Below are 18,853 nucleotides of genomic sequence, written 5' to 3' on the forward strand. Positions count from 1 at the left end.
GGCATCTTTGCACAGCAGAATTTGTGCTGATCTTCTCAGGTTAAGGAGCCAAGCAGGAGGCAGAAGCTCTGTTGTCTTTGTCCCTGCTCTTATCTGGCTTGGCTGCCCTGAGCTGAGGCAGTCTGACTATAGGGACCCACAGGCGCACTCTGTGGAGCAGGTGCAGAGGGGGTTGCTGAAATACTGCTTCTTTGGGAATTTCTGCCTGTTCACCTTCTCCTGTGACCCAGCTCAGGGTCAGGGTGCCCTGTATCCCAGTGGCATGTCACACACCTTTGGTCCAGGTCTTAGTCCTTTCATTCACTCACAATGGAGTCCCAAGGGCTGGATTGCTAGCTTCTGCTGAGGTCAACTGGCTTTGATATGTGTTGGGCTTTTCTGTTCTGGACAGACTAAATTCTGCTCCTCTTTCTCTGTGGCCTTCTCTTTTTCCCTTTTTTTTTTTTTTTGGCTTGTTTGTGAGGCTTGAATTCTGAGCCTGGGTGCTGTCCCTGAGCTCTTCAACTCAAGGCTAGCTCTACTTGAGCCACAGCATCACTTCTGGTTTTCTGGTGGTTAATTGGAGATGTAAGAGTCTCATGCCTGGGTTGGCTTTGAACCGCAATCCTCAGATCTCAGCCTCCTGAGTAGTTAAGATTATAGGCGGGAGCCACCAGCACCCAGCTTCACCCACTTTAAAATGCTTTTCTCCCCCCAGCCTTCTCCATTTTATAATTTGCTGGTGCTAGATTCTTTGTTTTTCTGTGAGCAAGGTTTTCAGTCCCAATTCTAGGGCTCCAAACTCATTCTCAATTTCCAGGTGCAAGCATTTCTTAGATGCTTGGGCTCATGTAACTAGCTTGTGCAATATAGACCATGCGTACTGTGTACCCTTTCTTTTGGGAATGAAGTCCACATGCCCTGGTGTGCTTAGGAAGAATGGCTGTAGCGTCTCTCCCTCTTCACGTACTGGGCCTCCTACACTGGATTTTGTGGTTGTTGGAGAGATGGGGCAGAGTCCTGATGCTTTTCTCATAGCAGAGGAAGCAAGGAAGGAAGAGGCCCCGGTCCTTTGCCTGGAAACTTTAGCAGACATTACGTTCAAGCATGTGCAGGCTTGGGCCCGAGTTCAGACCACTCTTGCTGGGCCTGTGCTTCTGCTGACCGTTCCTTTTGCTTGTCTGCAGGACTATGACCTTTGTATCAACTGCTACAACACCAAGAGTCACACCCACAAGATGGTGAAGTGGGGCCTGGGCCTAGACGATGAGGGCAGCAGCCAGGGCGAGCCACAGTCCAAGAGCCCCCAGGAATCCCGGCGCCTGAGCATCCAGCGCTGCATCCAGTCCCTGGTGCACGCCTGCCAGTGCCGCAACGCCAACTGCTCGCTGCCGTCCTGCCAGAAGATGAAGCGGGTGGTGCAGCACACCAAGGGCTGCAAGCGCAAGACCAACGGGGGCTGCCCCGTGTGCAAGCAGCTCATCGCCCTCTGCTGCTACCACGCCAAGCACTGCCAAGAAAACAAATGCCCTGTGCCCTTCTGCCTCAACATCAAACACAAGCTCCGCCAGCAGCAGATCCAGCACCGTCTGCAGCAGGCCCAGCTCATGCGCCGGCGGATGGCCACGATGAACACCCGCAATGTGCCTCAGCAGAGTTTGCCTTCTCCTACCTCAGCACCGCCTGGAACCCCCACACAGCAGCCCAGCACGCCCCAGACGCCACAGCCCCCGCCCCAGCCCCAGCCCTCGCCAGTGAGCATGTCACCAGCCGGCTTCCCCAGTGTGGCCCGGACTCAGCCTCCTACAACAGTGTCCACAGGGAAGCCCGCCAACCAGGTGCCGGCCCCCCCTCCCCCTGCCCAGCCCCCACCTGCAGCGGTAGAAGCGGCCCGGCAGATCGAGCGTGAGGCCCAGCAGCAGCACCACCTATACCGAGTGAATATCAACAATGGCATGCCCCCAGGGCGTACAGGTATGGGGACCCCTGGAAGCCAGATGGCCCTGAATGTGCCCCGGCCCAACCAGGTCAGTGGGCCTGTTATGCCCAACATGCCACCCGGGCAGTGGCAGCAGGCACCCATTCCCCAGCAGCAACCAATGCCAGGTATGCCAAGGCCTGTGATGTCTATGCAGGCCCAACCAGCTGTGGCTGGGCCGCGGATGCCCAATGTACAGCCGCCCAGGAGCATCTCACCCAGCGCCCTGCAAGACTTGCTACGGACCCTGAAGTCTCCCAGCTCCCCTCAGCAGCAGCAGCAGGTGTTGAACATCCTCAAATCCAACCCACAGCTCATGGCAGCTTTTATCAAACAGCGCACAGCCAAGTATGTGGCCAATCAGCCCGGCATGCAGCCCCAGCCCGGCCTCCAGTCCCAGCCCGGCATGCAGCCCCAGCCCAGCATGCACCAACAGCCTGGCTTGCAGAACCTGAATGCGATGCAAGCTGGCGTGCCACGGCCTGGTGTGCCTCCGCAGCAGCAGGCAATGGGAGGCCTGAACCCCCAGGGCCAGGCCCTCAACATCATGAACCCAGGCCACAACCCCAACATGGCAAGTATGAATCCGCAGTACCGAGAGATGCTGAGGAGACAGCTCTTACAGCAGCAGCAGCAACAGCAGCAGCAGCAACAGCAGCAGCAGCAGCAGCAGCAGCAGCAAAACAGCGCCAGTATGGCCGGGGGCATGGCCGGGCATAGCCAGTTTCAGCAGCCACAAGGACCTGGAGGCTACGCCCCAGCCATGCAGCAGCAACGCATGCAGCAGCATCTCCCCATCCAGGGCAGCTCCATGGGCCAGATGGCCGCTCAGATGGGACAGCTTGGCCAGATGGGGCAGCCTGGGCTGGGGGCCGACAGCACCCCCAACATCCAGCAGGCCCTGCAGCAGCGGATTCTGCAGCAGCAGCAGATGAAGCAGCAGATTGGGTCCCCGGGCCAACCTAACCCCATGAGCCCCCAGCAGCACATGCTCTCAGGACAGCCGCAGGCCTCCCATCTCCCTGGCCAGCAGATCGCCACATCCCTTAGTAACCAGGTGCGATCTCCAGCCCCTGTCCAGTCTCCACGGCCCCAGTCCCAGCCTCCACATTCCAGCCCGTCACCACGGATACAGCCCCAGCCTTCACCACACCACGTCTCTCCCCAGACTGGTTCCCCTCATCCTGGACTGTCGGTCACTATGGCCAGCTCCATGGATCAGGGACACCTGGGGAACCCCGAACAGAGTGCAATGCTCCCTCAACTGAACACACCCAGTAGGAGTGCACTGTCCAGTGAACTGGCTCTGGTCGGTGACACCACGGGAGACACTCTAGAAAAGTTTGTGGAGGGTTTGTAGCATTATGAGAGCATCACTTTTTCCCCTTTCACGTTCTTGGACCTTTTGTACTGAAAATCCAGGCATCTAGGCTAATCTTTTTACCCCTAGATGGGACTGCGACTTCCAAGCTATGGAAGGGTGGATTGATGTTTAAAGAAACAATACAAAGAATATATTTTTTTGTTAAAAACCAGTTGATTTAAATATCTGGTCTCTCTTTTTTTCCCCGTTTTGTTTTTGTTTGGGGGGGAGGGGTCGTTTGGATTCTTTTTGTCGACATTGCTGGTGACTCATGCCTTTTTTTAAATGGGAAAAACAAGTTCATTATATTCATATTTTTTATTTGTATTTTCAAGACTTTAAACATTTATGTTTGAAAGTGAGAAGAAAAATAATATTCGGAAACTGGTTCCTGAATTAATGCATCTTATAATGTATCCCGGTAACTGTCTTGACGTTGCGGGAAGATTTTTTTCTATAGTGAACTCTGTGGGCATCTCCAAGTATTACCCTGGACGATAGGAATTGACTCCGGCGTGCACACACGTACACACCCACACACATCTATCTATACATGCTGGCTTAAGCCAAACTCTTGTCTTGCAGATGTAGAAATTGTTGCTTTGTTTCTCTGATAAAACTGGTTTTAGACAAAAATAGGGATGATCAGTCTCCTTAGACCATGCTAATGCTAATAGAGAAGAAGCATTCATTTCTTTCTTCTATGTGAAACTTGAAATGAGGAAAAGCAATTCTAGTGTAAATCATGCAAGCGCTATAATTACTATAAATAAGAAAATTGAAGAAGATTCAATCACTGTATAGAATGGTAAAGTACCAACTCATTTCTTATATCATATTGTTAAATAAACTGTGTGCAACAGACAAAAAGGGTGGTCCTTCTTGAATTCATGTACATGGTATTAACACTTAGTGTTCGGGGTTTTTTTGTTATGAAAATGCTGTTTTCAACATTGTATTTGGACTATGCATGTGTTTTTTTTCCCATTGTATATAAAGTATCGCTTAAAATTGATATAAATTACTGAAGTTTTTAATATGTATTCTGTTCTTTAAGATCCCTGTAAGAATGTTTAAGGTTTTTATTTATTTATATATATTTTTGGAGTCTGTTCTTTGTAAGACATGGTTCTGATTGTTCGCATAGAGTGGAGAGGCCGGGGCTGCGGTCGTGGTGGCCGTGCGGGTGGCGGCTGGGGTACGTCCCAGCCTGGTCGCCTTCCTTCCCAGACTGAGGTGGCAGCTTGGCAGTAGCCACGCCGATCGGATGCTCACAGGTGAATTTCGTCCCTGCCACGCCAGGGTTCTGAGGCAGCACTTTGCCTCCGGCCCAGTCTCCCCATCCTTCCTCCTGTTGCAGCCAGCTCTCTGTTTGGGGAGGGCTTCCTGCCCTTTCTTCAGGCAGTCCCTCCCCCCTCTATACACAAATCCCAGATCTGATGCAAAGGGTGCTCATGGAACTCCAGGTGGCTACCGACGCCCCCTCTCCCCTGAAATCCTTTGTCCAGTAGGGAGGATGCCTCCATCCGCCTGTCTTGTGGGGCCTCAGTGAGGCCCCCATAGGCCGTGTGCCACCTGGAACAGATCCTGCCACCAGCCCAGCTGTGGGTGACCTTACTGAGTAAGGTGACTCAGAAAGATTGCAAAGCCAGCTTAGAGGAGGACGTCAGCAGGGGACTGGCGTGAACCCCTGGTCTGCTGCTCCCTCTCCCCCCACCCCCCAGAACTTTTTTGTAATCCCTGTCTTCCAGCCAAAGGGGTGGTTTCTGATAGGGGTAGGGACTGAGGTGTTAACTGTAGAAATCATGGCCCAAATAGCTTCCTTTTTGGCCCTTAACGTTCACAGAAGTATTTTCAGAATACATCATACTTGAGTTGGGAATCTAAATTTGAGGAATCCTTCAGAGAACTTGGAAGGGTGCAATGTAGTATTAGCACGGAGTTTTTGAGTCTTGGTTTTTTAATTATGTGGATTTGCTAAACCAGGTAAAGATAAGGCCGCCATCGAGCATCCCTGACCCACCCCCCCCACCCCACCCCCGTCTCCACCCCGTCCTCTTGCCTCCAGAACCTGCCATCCTGCTCAACTTGCACATTCGCGGTCCTCTTCGGAGTCCCCTTCTCTGCTGATGGGGGATTCCTGAGCCATGTGTTCAAACCAGAAGTGGAGCCGGAGCCCTGGAGAAGCTGTTCCAAGCCCACGCTCAGAGGGGGTGCTCGCCAGTGTGCAGCCTTTTAACGTGGGCAGTGGAGACGTCTTTTTCAGGTTATCCTGGAATTCAAAACTCTATGTACCAACCTCTTCCTTGTTGGAATCTGCATCCTATGCAACTGTCCATCCGGGTGTCAATGGATGTGGCTGAGGGTGTGGGCTATGGATACTAACCTTAAACCTGTCCTAAGGAAATTTCTGTAAGAGCTGGAGAGCCCAGACGCTGTGTCTCATGCTGTATACTTGAGAGGAGAAGAGAAAAAGTCCTATATTTGTGATCAAAAAGAGGGAACTTGAAATGTGCTGGTGTTTATAATAAAAGCTGGTAAAACTGCTTGGATTCAAAGATGGTTCCGATTGGCTAATGACCCTTATCATTAGCTCAGCAGCTAGTCACTGAAAGGCCGAAGATCTGTTGAATTTGTCTCCACTGAACATGCCTTTTTGATAATGTCTTTGAGAGTCCTAATATTTAAGAATTGAAATCAAGTGAGGTGGCCGTGGATAACTTCTGCTTCTGTACTGTCAGTTGGAGGTGAAGTGTTCTATTTCTTTTGGTTGCTCTAAAATGGAGCCAAAGGTTTTTCTAATCAAAAAAAAAAAAAAAAGTTTGGTGCTGCATGGCATAATGAGCTTGGGGGAAAAAAAAATACTCATGAAGAAAGTGATTGTGTTGATAGCCCTTGGGATACCAGGAAGTTCTTAACACAAAACAGCATGCTCGGTACAAAGTGAATCCCTAACCACCCTATATGGGTACTTGTAGGAGTGGGAATAAAGTTGGCCCAGGTACCACAAAGGTAGATCTCAGGAAGAAAGGAACTGTTCCTTTCACATGCACTAGCCAAAAGCTACATCCTTGTACATAGTAATAAGTCAAGGATGAGTAAAAAACAAACCAGATAGTGTGGCACTGAAACTGACAGAGTGGTGGAGCCCTGCAGCTGATCCTAATTGTCCATAAAACTGCTAACATGCCCCATCTGTTCATAGAGGATAGCAATTTACTGGCTATGATCTTTTTTTCTTCACTTAAAAATTCAGATTTTTTTTTCTTTGCCAGTCCTGGGACTTGAACTCAGGTCCGGGCTTCTTGGCACTGAGCTTCTCTGTGCTTAAGGCTAGCACTCTACCACTTGAGCCACAGCGCCACTTCCAGCTTTTTCTGTGTATGTTGTACTGAGGAATCAAACCCATGACTTCATGTGTGCTAGGCAAGCGCTCTACCACTAAGCCATATTCTCAGCCTCAAGGGCTTTTTTTTTTTTTCCCCCAGTTGTAGGACTTGAACTCTTGGCCTGGACACTGTCTCTGAGCTCTTCAGTTCAAGGCTAGCACTCTACCACTTCAGCTACAGTGAGTGCCACTTGCAGTTTTCTGGTGGTTAATTGGAGATAAGAGTTACAGACTTTCCTGCCTGGGCTGGCTTTGAACCACAATCCTCAGATCTCAGCCTCCTGAGTAGCTAGGATTACAGATATGAGCCACTGGCGCCTGGCTGATTTTTTTTTTTTTTTAAAGAATATACTATTAAGAAACAGGCACTGGTAGCACACACCTGTAATCCTAGCTACTCGAGAGGCTGAGGATCATGATTTGAAGCCAAACCCAGCAGGAAAATTCTTGAGACTCATCTCCAGTTAACCACCAAAAAGCTGGGAGTAGAGCTGTAGCTCAGGTGGTAGCAGGCCAGCCTTGAGCAAAAGCAACTCAAGGACAGTACCCATGCTATCCCTGAGTTCAAACCCCAGAACCAGCACATACACACAAGAAACAGCAAAATGGTAGACTGCACTGGTGATGTGGCTCAAGTGGTAAAGCACCAACAGAGCAGGAAAAAGTTTAAATGAGAGTTCATGCCTCTGTGTTTATGCCCAGTATTTAGTATAAAAGGGGGGGGGGGGGGGCGGGGGGAATTAGTGGCTCAGGACTGTAATCCTAGTTACCCAGAAGGCTGAGATCTGAGGATCACGGTTCAAAGCCAATCCAGTCAACAAAGTCCACGAAATTTATCTCCAATTAACTACCAGAAAATTAGAACTGCCACTGTGGCTCAAAGTGGTAGAGCACTAGCGAGCAAACAAACACAGAAACAGTGCACACAGACCCTGAGTTCCAGCCCCACCACCACAAGAAAAAGGCCTGTGGCCTCTGTGAAGTTTAGGGAACTGAGAAACAGCCCCCTGACACCCTAGCAAGGAGCACAGTCCTCAGCCTTAATCTTGAATGAATCCCCCAGTTTTCTACCAAGGTGAATAAGAAAGAGATAAGCAAAAGCATTATAGTATGTGACCCATAACTTTCCATAGATCCATTCTACTCTAGCTGTGAGGTAGGAAAGTAGATGAGCCAGTGACTTAGGTTCAGAGGCCATCAAGGGCAGAAGGGCAGAGCATAAGGAGAACCCCTAGGAACTTCTCTAGCCCATCCTCATCCCCCAAGTTCACCACGCCCACTTGGAAAAACAGGAGTATCACTGTAAGTGGTAACAGGCCTGCCTGTTTGCTGTGTACTGGCTAACTTTGACTGGGAAAAGAAATACTGAAGCCAGGCGCTTGTGGCTCACGCCTGTAATCCTAGCTACTCAGGAGGCTGAGATCTGAGGATCAAAGTTCAAAACCAGCCTTGGCAGGAAAGTCTGTGGAACACTTATCTCCAATAAAACCACAGATGGGGCTGGGAAGGTGGCTCAGTGGTAGACTGTTTGCCTTGCATGCCTGAGGCCCTGGGTTCGATTCCTCAGCACCACATAAGCAGAAAAAGCCGGAAGTGGCACTGTGGTTCAAGTGGTAGAGCGCTAGCCTTGAGCTGAAGAGCTGAGGGACAACGCCCAGGCCCAGAGTTCAAGCCCCACAACCAGCCAAAAAAAGAAAAAGAAAAATCGGAAGTGGCGCTGTGGCTCAAGTGGTAGAGTGCTAGCCTTGAGCTGAAAGGCTGAGGGACAACGCCCAGGCCCAGAGTTCAAGCCCCACCACCACCACCAACAACAAAAGAAATATTGACACCCTAGTATTGCCTAATCCTATTGTCTGCCCCCATACAGTGCTGAGAAGAGGGTGAAACTGAAATGGCATTTCTCTCATCTTCCATACTGTGGCTCTTTGCCCACAGAGACCTCTTACAGAGACATTTAAACCAAACTGATTATATCCATGAGATTCAGAGGAAAAGATCCTTCAGGGAAGACAGTGATGTTTGGTGACAATCAGGTGGGAATCCAGACCCAGAGTGCAGAAGAGGCTGGGAGGGGCACCACCACCATCATAGGTACTTTTTCTATTTCTCCTGCCCACTAGTGCTCCTTCCTTGTTACTTCTCTGTTCTCAGGACAGGTGAGGGCTCTTGAGATGAAGATGGTTTTCTATGCACCTTCTAGGGTGAGGAGGATGATTAGGAAAAAAATGCCTAGTCTTGAGGCTGAGAATGTAGTTCCCATGTTCCCCAAACAGGGAAATGGAACTCCATAAGTCTAGCAAGAAGTCTTTGAACTTGACAAGTGTTAGAACTGGAGTCACCGGTAAGGGCTGAAGTGCACTTGAGGTTGCAGCACACAGGGACCTTGGAGTTTTTGTTTTTTTGGGTCCGGTCGTGGGGCCTGAACTCTGGGCCTGGGCGCTGTCCCTCAGCTCTTCAGCTCAAGGCTAGCCCTCTACCACTTGAACCACAGCGCCACTTCCGGCTTTTTTCTTTTTAAAAATATTGCTTTCTTTTTTTTTTTTTTTGGACCTTGGAGTTTTTGTGGGAAGCTGTCTCTTCCTGTTCGTGGCTCTCAGAGCAATGAACCAATACAGGTGGGCAGGCCCAGATTGGTTTGCCTGGAACCTGGGAGAATTTTGCTCCCCTGAACCTAGCTATCTATCTTGCCCTCATCTTTAACTGAAGCCCATTATCTGTCCTTTCCAAATAACCTCTTCTCTTTCCTAAAAGTGCTCTCCAAGCCAGAGCTGGTATCTCATAGACAAATGTGGAAACTCTTACAGAAAAGAGGATTTCCTAAGTGGAGTGAAAAAAAGAATGAAATGTGAGCCCAACCTCTATCAGTTCTGCTGGGTGTAGCTGCAGGGACATCCTGCAGATGGGGGATGCAGGGACTGCCATCAAAGGCAAAAGGAATAAAGAATTGAGTGTAAGAGTTCCTGGGAGGCCACTGAAGATCTCAGGGAGAAGGGAGAGGGCTGGCCTCCGCAGGACCAAGTACGGTGGACAGGGATTATGAGGCTCCTGGAGTCATCAAGGGCAAATCCCAGCTTTTCCACCCAAACCTGCTCATTCTTTTCCTATCTCCTATCAGTAACTTGGGGGCAATCCTTGACACTTTAATCTGTACTTTTTTTTTTTTTTTTGGTCGGTCGTGGGGCTTGAACTCTGGGCCTGGGCGCTGTCCCTCAGCTCTTCAGCTCAAGGCGAGCGCTCTACCACTTGAGCTACAGCGCCACTTCCGGTTTTCTGGTGGTTTATTGGAGATAGGAGTCTCAAGGTCTCTCCTGCCCAGGCTGGCTTCGAACCGCGATCCTCAGATCTCAGCCTCCTGAGTAGCTAGGATGACAGGCGTGAGCCACCAGCGCCCGGCTTTTTTTTTTTTTTGGTAGTACTGGAGAACTAAGGCTTGAACTTGGGGCCTCCTCATACTAGCCAAGGTCTACTCTTCGAAATACTTTCAAATGGTACAGGCTATACCAGCTCTTCCTTTCACATGACTGGCATTATAGGTCCGAGCCACCACCCCTGGTAATCTGGAAGCACCTCGGGACTCCCTCTTTACTAACACTCTGTCCAAGGACCCAAGTGGCATGGCGCTCCTCTGCATCCACCTCTGGAGTGTTCACTGTGTGTGTGGGGGGGGGGGGGTGTATAAGAGCGCTGGGCGGGATAGGTAAGCGCTCTACACCTCCAGCCTTTAAAGAACGTTCTGGTAGAAATTATTTGACCTTAGCGGCAAGCACGGGGCGCGTCGGGGCCCGCAGGGAAGAACTGGCCTAAATTTGGGTCGGAGCTGCACAGTCCGCCCGTGCCCCGGCAAAGAATCCCCAACCAAGAGGGAGCGAGTCGGGGTACGCGGCGGGGCGCCGCTGTGCCGGCGGGTCTGGTTAGCGCGCTCCCGCTTTGGGGTGCGCGCAAGTCCGGGGCCCCGTTCCTCTCGGCTGGGGCCGGCCAGGGGCGGGAGGGGCGGGCAGCGGCCCGGGCCGGCCGCGTCCGGAGATGCCGCGCCGACGCGCAGCTCGCCGGGGGCACCACACACCAGGCCACTGTCGTCCTTGACGACGAGACTCAAGGTCACGGAGCGCCAACTCTGCAGCGCAAGCGTCCGCGCGCGCGAGGAGCCGGCTCGGCCCGCCCGCTCGCTCAGGCAGCGCCTCGGGCAGCCCGTCGCGTGCCGTGACGTCACCGCGCCGCGCCCCCAGTCAGCGCGCGGGGCGTTCCGGAGCGGCAACATGGCGCGGGAGCTGCGGGCTCTGCTGGCGTGGGGCCGCCGTCTGCGGCTGCCGGCGCTGCCGGCCTCCACGGCGGGTGAGGCGGCTGAGGCGGGCGGGCGCCGGAGCCGAGACTCGGCTGACGGGCGTGAGGCAGCGGCGCCTGCTGCCGGGCGCAGGCTCCGCACGGCCTTTCGCTCCGTCCCGCCGAGCTGGCCGGGCGTCCCGGGCTGGTGGGGCGTCCCGGGCTGGCCGGGCGTCCCGGGCTGGTGGGGCGTCCCGGGCTGGCCGGGCGTCCCGGGCTGGTGGGGCTGGCCGGGCGTCCCGGGCTGGCGGGGCTGGCCGGGCGTCCCGGGCTGGCCGGGCGTCCCGGGCTGGCCGGGCGTCCCGGGCTGGTGGGGCTGGCCGGGCTGGTGGGGCTGGCCGGGCTGGTGGGGCTGGCCGGGCTGGTGGGGCTGGCCGGGCGTCCCGGGCTGGTGGGGCTGGGCGGGCGTCCCGGGCTGGTGGGGCTGGCCGGGCGTCCCGGGCTGGGCGGGCTGGTGGGGCTGGCCGGGCGTCCCGGGCTGGGCTCCTCTCGTCGGTCGGTCCGACCCGTGGGCTTTGGGGGACGCGGTGTCCGTCGGGCGCCCGGCTCGTCGGGCCTGACGGCGTCGGTCCTCGGTCCGCGGGCGCCGCTGCGCCCCGGGCTCCGCGTGCTCCCGGTTTGGGCTCAGGGTTTGGTGGGTAAATGCCGACTCCAGCCAACAACAGTTGCCCGGAACCCGGGTGGACCCCCGGTTGTTGGCCCCTGCGTCCCCCGGGACCCAGGAACGACAAGGAATGGAGAGAGAACGGCCCTCACCCCGCCTGGAGAGGGTCCCCGCGGGGGCGCGGGCCTGCCCTCGCGGCTGGGTTGTTTTTATTAAGAGCCCAGGTCGGGGTGCCACGTTGCCTTGGAATTTCTAACGCTCCCAGCATTCCACGCACGACTGATCATTTCTGTGTCCGTGGGTCCAGCCGCTTCCCCGTGGCTACTCAGAGTTCCGTGCTGTGGGCCATCATGCTTCATTAAACCCTTGTTCTCAGCAGTAGAGAATAGTTCAGATTACTTCCTGCGTTAATGAGTGAATGCTTAACGCACATGTGGTATTTCTTTAGCGTCTTAGAATGAATGTTTCAGAACTTAGGCACTTTTAAAATGTTAGCTGAAGCTGTGATCCAACTTCTTTTTAAGTCATATTACAGTTGGTAGGCAATGAAACTGCTTATTTCACAGTATTTTCTCTCACACTGCATATTGGTCCCACAAGGGTTGGGCTATATTTTCATAGTAGATAGAGCTTGTGCAAGGATCTGGATTCAATCCCCCAGCATAAGCCCCCCTCCCCCAGCCATTTACTTAAAAGACACCTTATTTGATTTACACCTGCATGGATATGAGTGCGAATAAAAATGTTTTTACTAGTGTCATGGCCTTTTCTGTGTCTGTACAAATTTCTTCTTGGTAGCTCTTAAGTCTTTCCTACTTAAACTTTAAATTTTTTTTTTAAATCTTCAGTGTGTCAACTTTTAAAAATAACAGTATTAATAGATAAGACATCTGTAGGCTTTACTGGTCTGCAGATCACTATTACCTTTGTATAAGTATTTTTACAGCTGTTGGGGATTTATTTTCTACTTACCCATAGTGTACCTTGTGTTATCTTTACAGAAATAGCCTGTGGGGTGTAGTTTCTAGGCTCCACTGTGTCTTTAAGATTTCTCATTTATCTTCATACTTGTATACTAGTTTGTTGGGTTACTGCATTCCAGGTGAAAATGATTTCCCTTCAGGATGTGAGATAGTTGCTCGATGTCTTCTAGCACCGGTGTTGTAGATTAACAGTCCTGTCAGTTTGATTAGTGTTTCTTTTGTGGCTAACTCTAGATTCAGTCCTGTCAGTTTGATTAGTGTTTCTTTTGTGGCTAACTCCAGGTTTTTCTTTTTTTCTTTTTTCTTTTTTTTTTTTTTGCCAGTCATGGGGCCTGAACTCTGGGCCTGGGCGCTGTCCCTCAGCTCTTCAGCTGAAGGCTAGCTCTCTACTTGAGCCAGAGCGCCACTTCCGGCTTTTTCTGCTTATGTGGTGCTGAGGAATGGAACCCAGGACCTCAGGTATACAAGGCAAGCGCTTTACCACTGAGCCATCTTCCCAGCCCCTTTTTCTTTTTTCTTTTTTTTGGGTCCGGTCGTGGGGCCTGACCTCTGGGCCTGGGCGCTGTCCCTCAGCTCTTCAGCTCAAGGCTAGCGCTCTACCACTTGAGCCACAGCGCCACTTCCGGCTTTTTTCTTTTTTCTTATGTGGTGCTGAGGAATCAAACCCAGGGCCTCAGGCATGCAAGGCAAACGCTCTACCACTGAGCCACCTTCCCAGCCTGTCTATAAGCATTGTTGTTGATGCTTTGAAAACACCTTGTCACTTCTATCTTAAGAATATGTCAGTTTTCAGCCTTCAGATTTTTAATTCTGTTTCCCTTAATCATCTTTCTAGCAGTTGGTACCAGGTCAGCCTTTGCTTGAGTCTCTTCTGGGCAGCCTATTACGTTACAGATGCCCGTAACATTGTCATCTATGAGATATCTGTGACAGTGGATTGAGTGATGGGCGCATTTAATCAAGAAAATACATGATTTATATATAAGGGAGAAAAATTACAGGTGAATCCACTTGTATACAAAATCCAGAACTCTTTTGTTCTCTCTTCTTGGGATAATGTTGCCAGCTTTTAGCATTTTTTTGTTTTGTTTTTTGCCATCATGGGGACTGAACTCTGAACCTGGTCACTGTCCCTCAGCTCTTCAGCTCAAGGCTAGCACTCTAGCACTTGAGCCACAGTGCTACTTCTGGCTTTTTTTCTGCCTATGTGGTACTGAGGAATCGAACCCAGGTCCTCATGCATGCAAGGCAAACACTCTACCACTGAGCCACCTTCCCAGCCTGAGACTTTAGCATTTTTGCTTTCACATTTAGGATGTGTCACTTTGTCATAGATTCCTCCTGAATTACCCTTGAGTTCAGCTCACTTTTTTCCCTCCTCCTTCCCTCCCTTCCTCCCTCCTTCCCTCCCTTCCCCCCCTTTTTTGTATGGGTACTGGGGCTTGAACTCTGGGCCTGGGCACTGTCCCTTCATTTCTTCGCTCAGCCTGTCTCCCCAAGGCAGATGTGACTACAGTTGGGCAGCGGGTTGCCAGGTGTTTCATGATCACCAGAGCGGCTGAGTCTTGCCTTGTAATCCTCCCAGGCACACACTGGTGTTTTGAGGGTTGATATTGGTAAGACAAGATCAGGAGGTGCGCCTTTGCTGAACTTTCAGTCTTTGAAATTAAAGTTGTGAGGGTAACAGCAAGTGCTAGCAGGTCAGTAGAACTTTCTTCCTCAGATTGCTGTGGGGCTTAAGCAGTGACTAGTTGGTTTCATCTGTTTTTTTTTTTTTTTTTTTTGGTTGGTCCTGGGGCTTGAACTCTGGACCTGGGCGCTGTTCCTCAGCTCTTCAGCTCAAGGCTAGTGCTGTACACTTGAGCCACAGCACCACTTCCAGTTTTCTGGTGGTTAATTGGAGTTAAGAGCCCTGTGGACAGTGCCGGGGTTGGGGGGGTGAGTAGGGGCTGGGAAGGTGGCTCAGTAGTAGAGTGATTGCTTTATATGCATGAGGCCCTGGCTTCAATTCCTCAGCACCACATAAGCAGAAAAACCCGGAAGTGGTGCTCTGTGGCTCAAATGGTAGAGTACTAGCCTTGAGTTGAAGAGCTGAGGGACAGTGCCCAGGCCCAGAGTTCAGATCCCAGGACTGACAAAAAAAAAAAAAAATCTCATGGACTTTCCTGCCCAGGCTGGCTTTGAAAGGTGATCTTGGATCTCAGCCTTCTAAGTAGCTAAGATTACAGGCCTGAGCTACCTGTGCCCAGCTGATTTCATCTTACAAAAAGAACCTCACCTGGACCCCATTCCTAAAGCTGGCACCTCTGGGCTGTAACCTCCGCCTTTCCTCTTCCTTGATCTGTCTTGCTTTTTCCCTCCGTTTACTGTTAGGGGTCCATATAATGCAATTTCTATTTTTACCTGTTGTGCTTTCACAAGAATCCACTTGAATTTGTGGTAGGCATGAACCGGCATCCAGCTTTAACCAGAGTTTTTTTTCTTTTTTGGTTAGTCATGGGGCTTGAACTCCAGGCCTGGGTGCTGTCCCTGACCCTTTTGCTTGAGGCTAGTGCTCTACCATTTTGATCCCCACAGTACCACTTCCCGTTTTCTGATGGTTAACTGGAGATAGTCTCAAGTCAGGTGCTGGTGGCTCATGTCTATAATCCTAGATACTCTGGAGGCTGAGATCTAAGGATCACGGTTTGAAGCCAGCCCAAGCAGGAAAGTTTGTGAGACACTTATCTCCAATTAACCACCATGAAAACCAGAAGTGGAGCTGTGACTGAGCAGTAGCCTTGAGCAGAAAAGCTCAGGGACAGTGTCCAGACCCTGAGTTCAAGCCCCATGTCTCATAGACATTCCTGCCTGGGTGGCTTTGAACCTCAGTCCTCAGATCTCAGCCTCCTGAGTAGCTAGGACTACAGGTGTGAGCCACTAGCTCCTAGCTAACCAGATACTCTTTTTTGTTGTTGGTCGTGGGTCTTGAACTCTGGGCTTGGGCATTGTCCTTGCACTCTTCAGCTCAAGGCCAGTGCTCTTCTGCTTGAGCCACAGCACCACTTCCGGTTTTCTAGTGGTTTATTGGAGATGAGAGTCTCATGGACTTTCCTGCCCAGGCTGGCTTTGAACCGTGATCCTCAGCTCTCAGCCTCCAGAGTAGCTACGATTACAGGCATGAGCCACCAGTTCCCGGCTAACCAGATACTCTTAACCAGACAGCCAGCTGTTTGCTGGTTAAGTGGAGATAAGAGCCGGTCCCACCTGGCTTTGAACCAAGATTCTAGATCTCAGCCTCTTGAGTAGCTAGGATTACGGGCATAAGCCCAGTGCCCAGCTTCGCTAGTCAGATTTTGCCTCCTCTGAAGAGCACTTTATGTTGCTAAGATGGTATGACAGCATGTTGCCGTCTCTATCAAGCAGGTCCTGGGTTTTAGACAAAGTAGAGGAGGGAGGTGTGGCACAGCTGCTCAGCATGAGGCGGGCTGTGGGCTTAGTGAGGACAGGGCACCTAGGACAGCTGAGCTGCTGGGCATTGCTGAGGCCTTTCCCTCCTGGCAACTCCCAGGCCCGGCCCTGCCTGGGCTGAGAAGCCTGCGGCCCCATTCCTCACTGTGTGGAAATGGAATGTTTTCTGAATTGGTGTGTTCATTCTCAAGCTCTTCTGCACAGAAGTTAAGTTCAGGATTGTGTTATACATCCAAGAAAAAGCAAAAAAATGGCAAATAGTTTGTAGGGAGAGTATATCTGACAGGCAGATGTGTTCATTTCTTTTTTAAATTGTGTGTGTGTGTGTGTTTTGTTGGTCATGGGGCTTGAACTCTAGGCCTGGGCACTTGAACCACAGTGCCACTTCCTTCTTTTTCTGTTTATGTGGTGGTGAGGAATCGAACCCAGGGCGTCATGCATGCAAGGCAAGCTCTCTACCACTGAGCCATCTTCTTTTTTTTTTTTTTTTTGGGTCTGGTCGTGGGGCCTGAACTCTGGGCCTGGGCGCTGTCCCTCAGCTCTTCAGCTCAAGGCTAGCGCTCTACCACTTGAGCCACAGCGCCACTTCCGGCTTTTTTCTTTTTGCTTATGTGGTGCTGAGGAATCGAACCCAGGACCTCAGGCATGCAAGGCAAGCGCTCTACCACTGAGCCACCTTCCCAGCCCCTGCTGAGCCATCTTCTCAGCCCCAATTTACTTGTGTTTGTGTGGTACCAAGGAATCGAACCCAGGGCTTCATGCGTGCTAGGCAAGCATTCTACCACTAAGCCACATTCCCAGCCCAGATGTGTTCATTTCCATCCAGTATACATAGCCTTGTTGACCGACCCCATGTTCTTGAAATCATCATATGATGAATGTCTACCAAACAACCCCTGGGGCTGGAAGGACAGGACTGGGTTCCTTCTGCTGGTCTGGTGAGGGCTTAGAGGCTGAGTGGTTTCGGTACAGCCCATGCTGAGGCTGGGCATGAGGAGGTATCGGCATCCAGTGGGTGAGCCACTGTCCTCCTGTGCCCTCCTGGCTAACATCAAGACAGGGCACCAGCTGCTTTTCAGTGAACCCCTTGGTCTTGGCGCATGTGAAGGGGTGAAACAGAAGCAGTGTTTTTCTGCACAGTGTTCATCACTCGAACAACAGCTCATGCTACAGAGATCCGCGTTGGTTTCTGCTGGACAGTTGAGATGGGAACAGTAAGGATGTTCTAGAAGCTTCTGAGCACTAGTTCTTACTCTCTGTGCACGGTTGTCTTTTCAGGAAAGCCAGTTCTGTGTCCTCAGAGGACCGCAGTGCAGTTCAGGGGTCCCAGGCGAACTCTGGCTTCGAGCATCTGTGTGGGACGGCCGTACAGCACTCAGGCCGCTGAGGACAAGAAGGAAGAGGCCCTGCACTCGATCATCAGCAGCACAGAGACGGTGCAGGGTGAGTGGTCAGCCGTGGTGGGCCAACAGGCTCGCCTTGGCTCGGGAAGAGCAGTTTTCCAGGAAGAGGTGGATACGCATGGAGCTGCTGGCCGCAGCAGAGGATGGCCTCCATTTCTGTCCGGCCAGGAACTCTTGGCTTTGTCCTGGTCTTGCTCCCTCTGGTGGCCACCCAGGAATCTGCTGAGTGGCAATGCAGTAGCACATCTGCTAGTAATCAAGGAAGCTGGATGGAAACAGTAATGGCCCAGCTGGTGAAGGACTGAATTCTGAGTACAAAAAGGCTGTCTCCAGCGCAGGCCCCAGGGCTTCCATTTCTGGCTTTTACGTGAAATGAGAAGAACAGAACTGTTGATGTGCAGAAGAGAATGGGGCTGTCTTACTTCTTTGCTTGTCAGATGATTTGTTGGCGCACAGCTCCTTTGGAGAATCTGCTGGGGTCTGGTGGTTGAGGCAGGCCCGCTTCTCGCGGCCGTGTGCTGTGGAGAAGCAGCCTCTGATCCATCCGAGGCCTGTGCTCTCAGCGGTGGAACTCCGCCCTCCCCGTGCCTCTTTCCCTGTCAGCAGGAGCCCTCGCTGCGAGGCCGATGGTGTCCACTTTCCTTGTGTCTTCTTGGTCACTGTGCAAAAATACTTACAAGTAGCTGGGTATGGTAGTGCCAGCACTTAGAGGCTGAGGCAGGAAAATTACGAGTTCGGGGCCAACCAGGGATCATAGAGACCCTGTCTCTCTATTTAAAAACGTAAAATTCGAAATCTTAAACACTTTTTTTTCTTTTTTTGCCAGTCCTGGGGCTTGAACTCAGGGCTTGGGTACTTTCCCTGAGCTTCTTTAGTTCAAGGCTAGAACTCTACCACTTGAGCCACAGCGCCACTTCTAGCTTTTTCTTTTCCTTTTTTTTTTTTTTTTTTGTGGGGGGGTCTGGTCGTGGGGCCTGAACTCTGGGCCTCGGCTCTTCAGCTCAAGGCTAGTGCTCTACCACTTGAGCCACAGTGCCACTTCCGGCTTTTTCTGTTTATGTGGTGCTGAGGAATTGAACCCAGTGCTTCATCCATACTAGGCAAGCACTCTACCACTGAGCCGCATTCCCAGCCCCTTTAACACTTTTGAATGGTACATGGCATGTTTTCCACCAAAATGGAGATGAAGCTTTTTTGTTTATGATTCATTACTAGGTTCTGTCTCCAAACACGAGTTCCAGGCAGAGACAAAGAAGCTTTTGGATATTGTAGCCCGTTCCCTGTACTCAGAGAAAGAGGTAGGTGTCCATTTGTCATTACCAGTACTAACCAAACTGCTGCTACATCATCCATGAGACTGCTTTAGACTATGGCTGGCCCCAGTC

General features: G+C 51.5%; 2 protein-coding genes across 5 annotated transcripts in view; both read left to right on the forward strand.

Annotated features, from left to right (window-relative positions):
- The window catches only part of LOC122123684 (CREB binding protein), a 128,916-nt gene extending 123,050 nt beyond the window's left edge, over positions 1–5,866 (forward strand). For both annotated transcript variants that reach the window (XM_042698094.1, XM_042698096.1), the window contains exon 31: positions 1,167–5,866. In XM_042698094.1, coding sequence (XP_042554028.1) covers positions 1,167–3,317 — 2,151 coding nt within the window. In that variant the 3' untranslated portion in view covers positions 3,318–5,866. The remainder of the gene's footprint in view (positions 1–1,166) is intronic.
- A 5,082-nt stretch (positions 5,867–10,948) lies between these two features.
- The window catches only part of Trap1 (TNF receptor associated protein 1), a 30,325-nt gene continuing 22,420 nt past the window's right edge, over positions 10,949–18,853 (forward strand). For all 3 annotated transcript variants that reach the window (XM_042698183.1, XM_042698182.1, XM_042698181.1), the window contains exons 1-3: positions 10,949–11,040; positions 17,344–17,508; positions 18,684–18,766. In XM_042698183.1, the coding sequence (XP_042554117.1) occupies positions 10,965–11,040; positions 17,344–17,508; positions 18,684–18,766 (324 nt within the window). In that variant the 5' untranslated portion in view covers positions 10,949–10,964. The remainder of the gene's footprint in view (positions 11,041–17,343; positions 17,509–18,683; positions 18,767–18,853) is intronic.

Source organism: Dipodomys spectabilis, unplaced genomic scaffold, assembly GCF_019054845.1.
Source record: "Dipodomys spectabilis isolate Male_0828 unplaced genomic scaffold, ASM1905484v1 ptg000231l, whole genome shotgun sequence".
NCBI lineage: Eukaryota > Metazoa > Chordata > Mammalia > Rodentia > Heteromyidae > Dipodomys > Dipodomys spectabilis.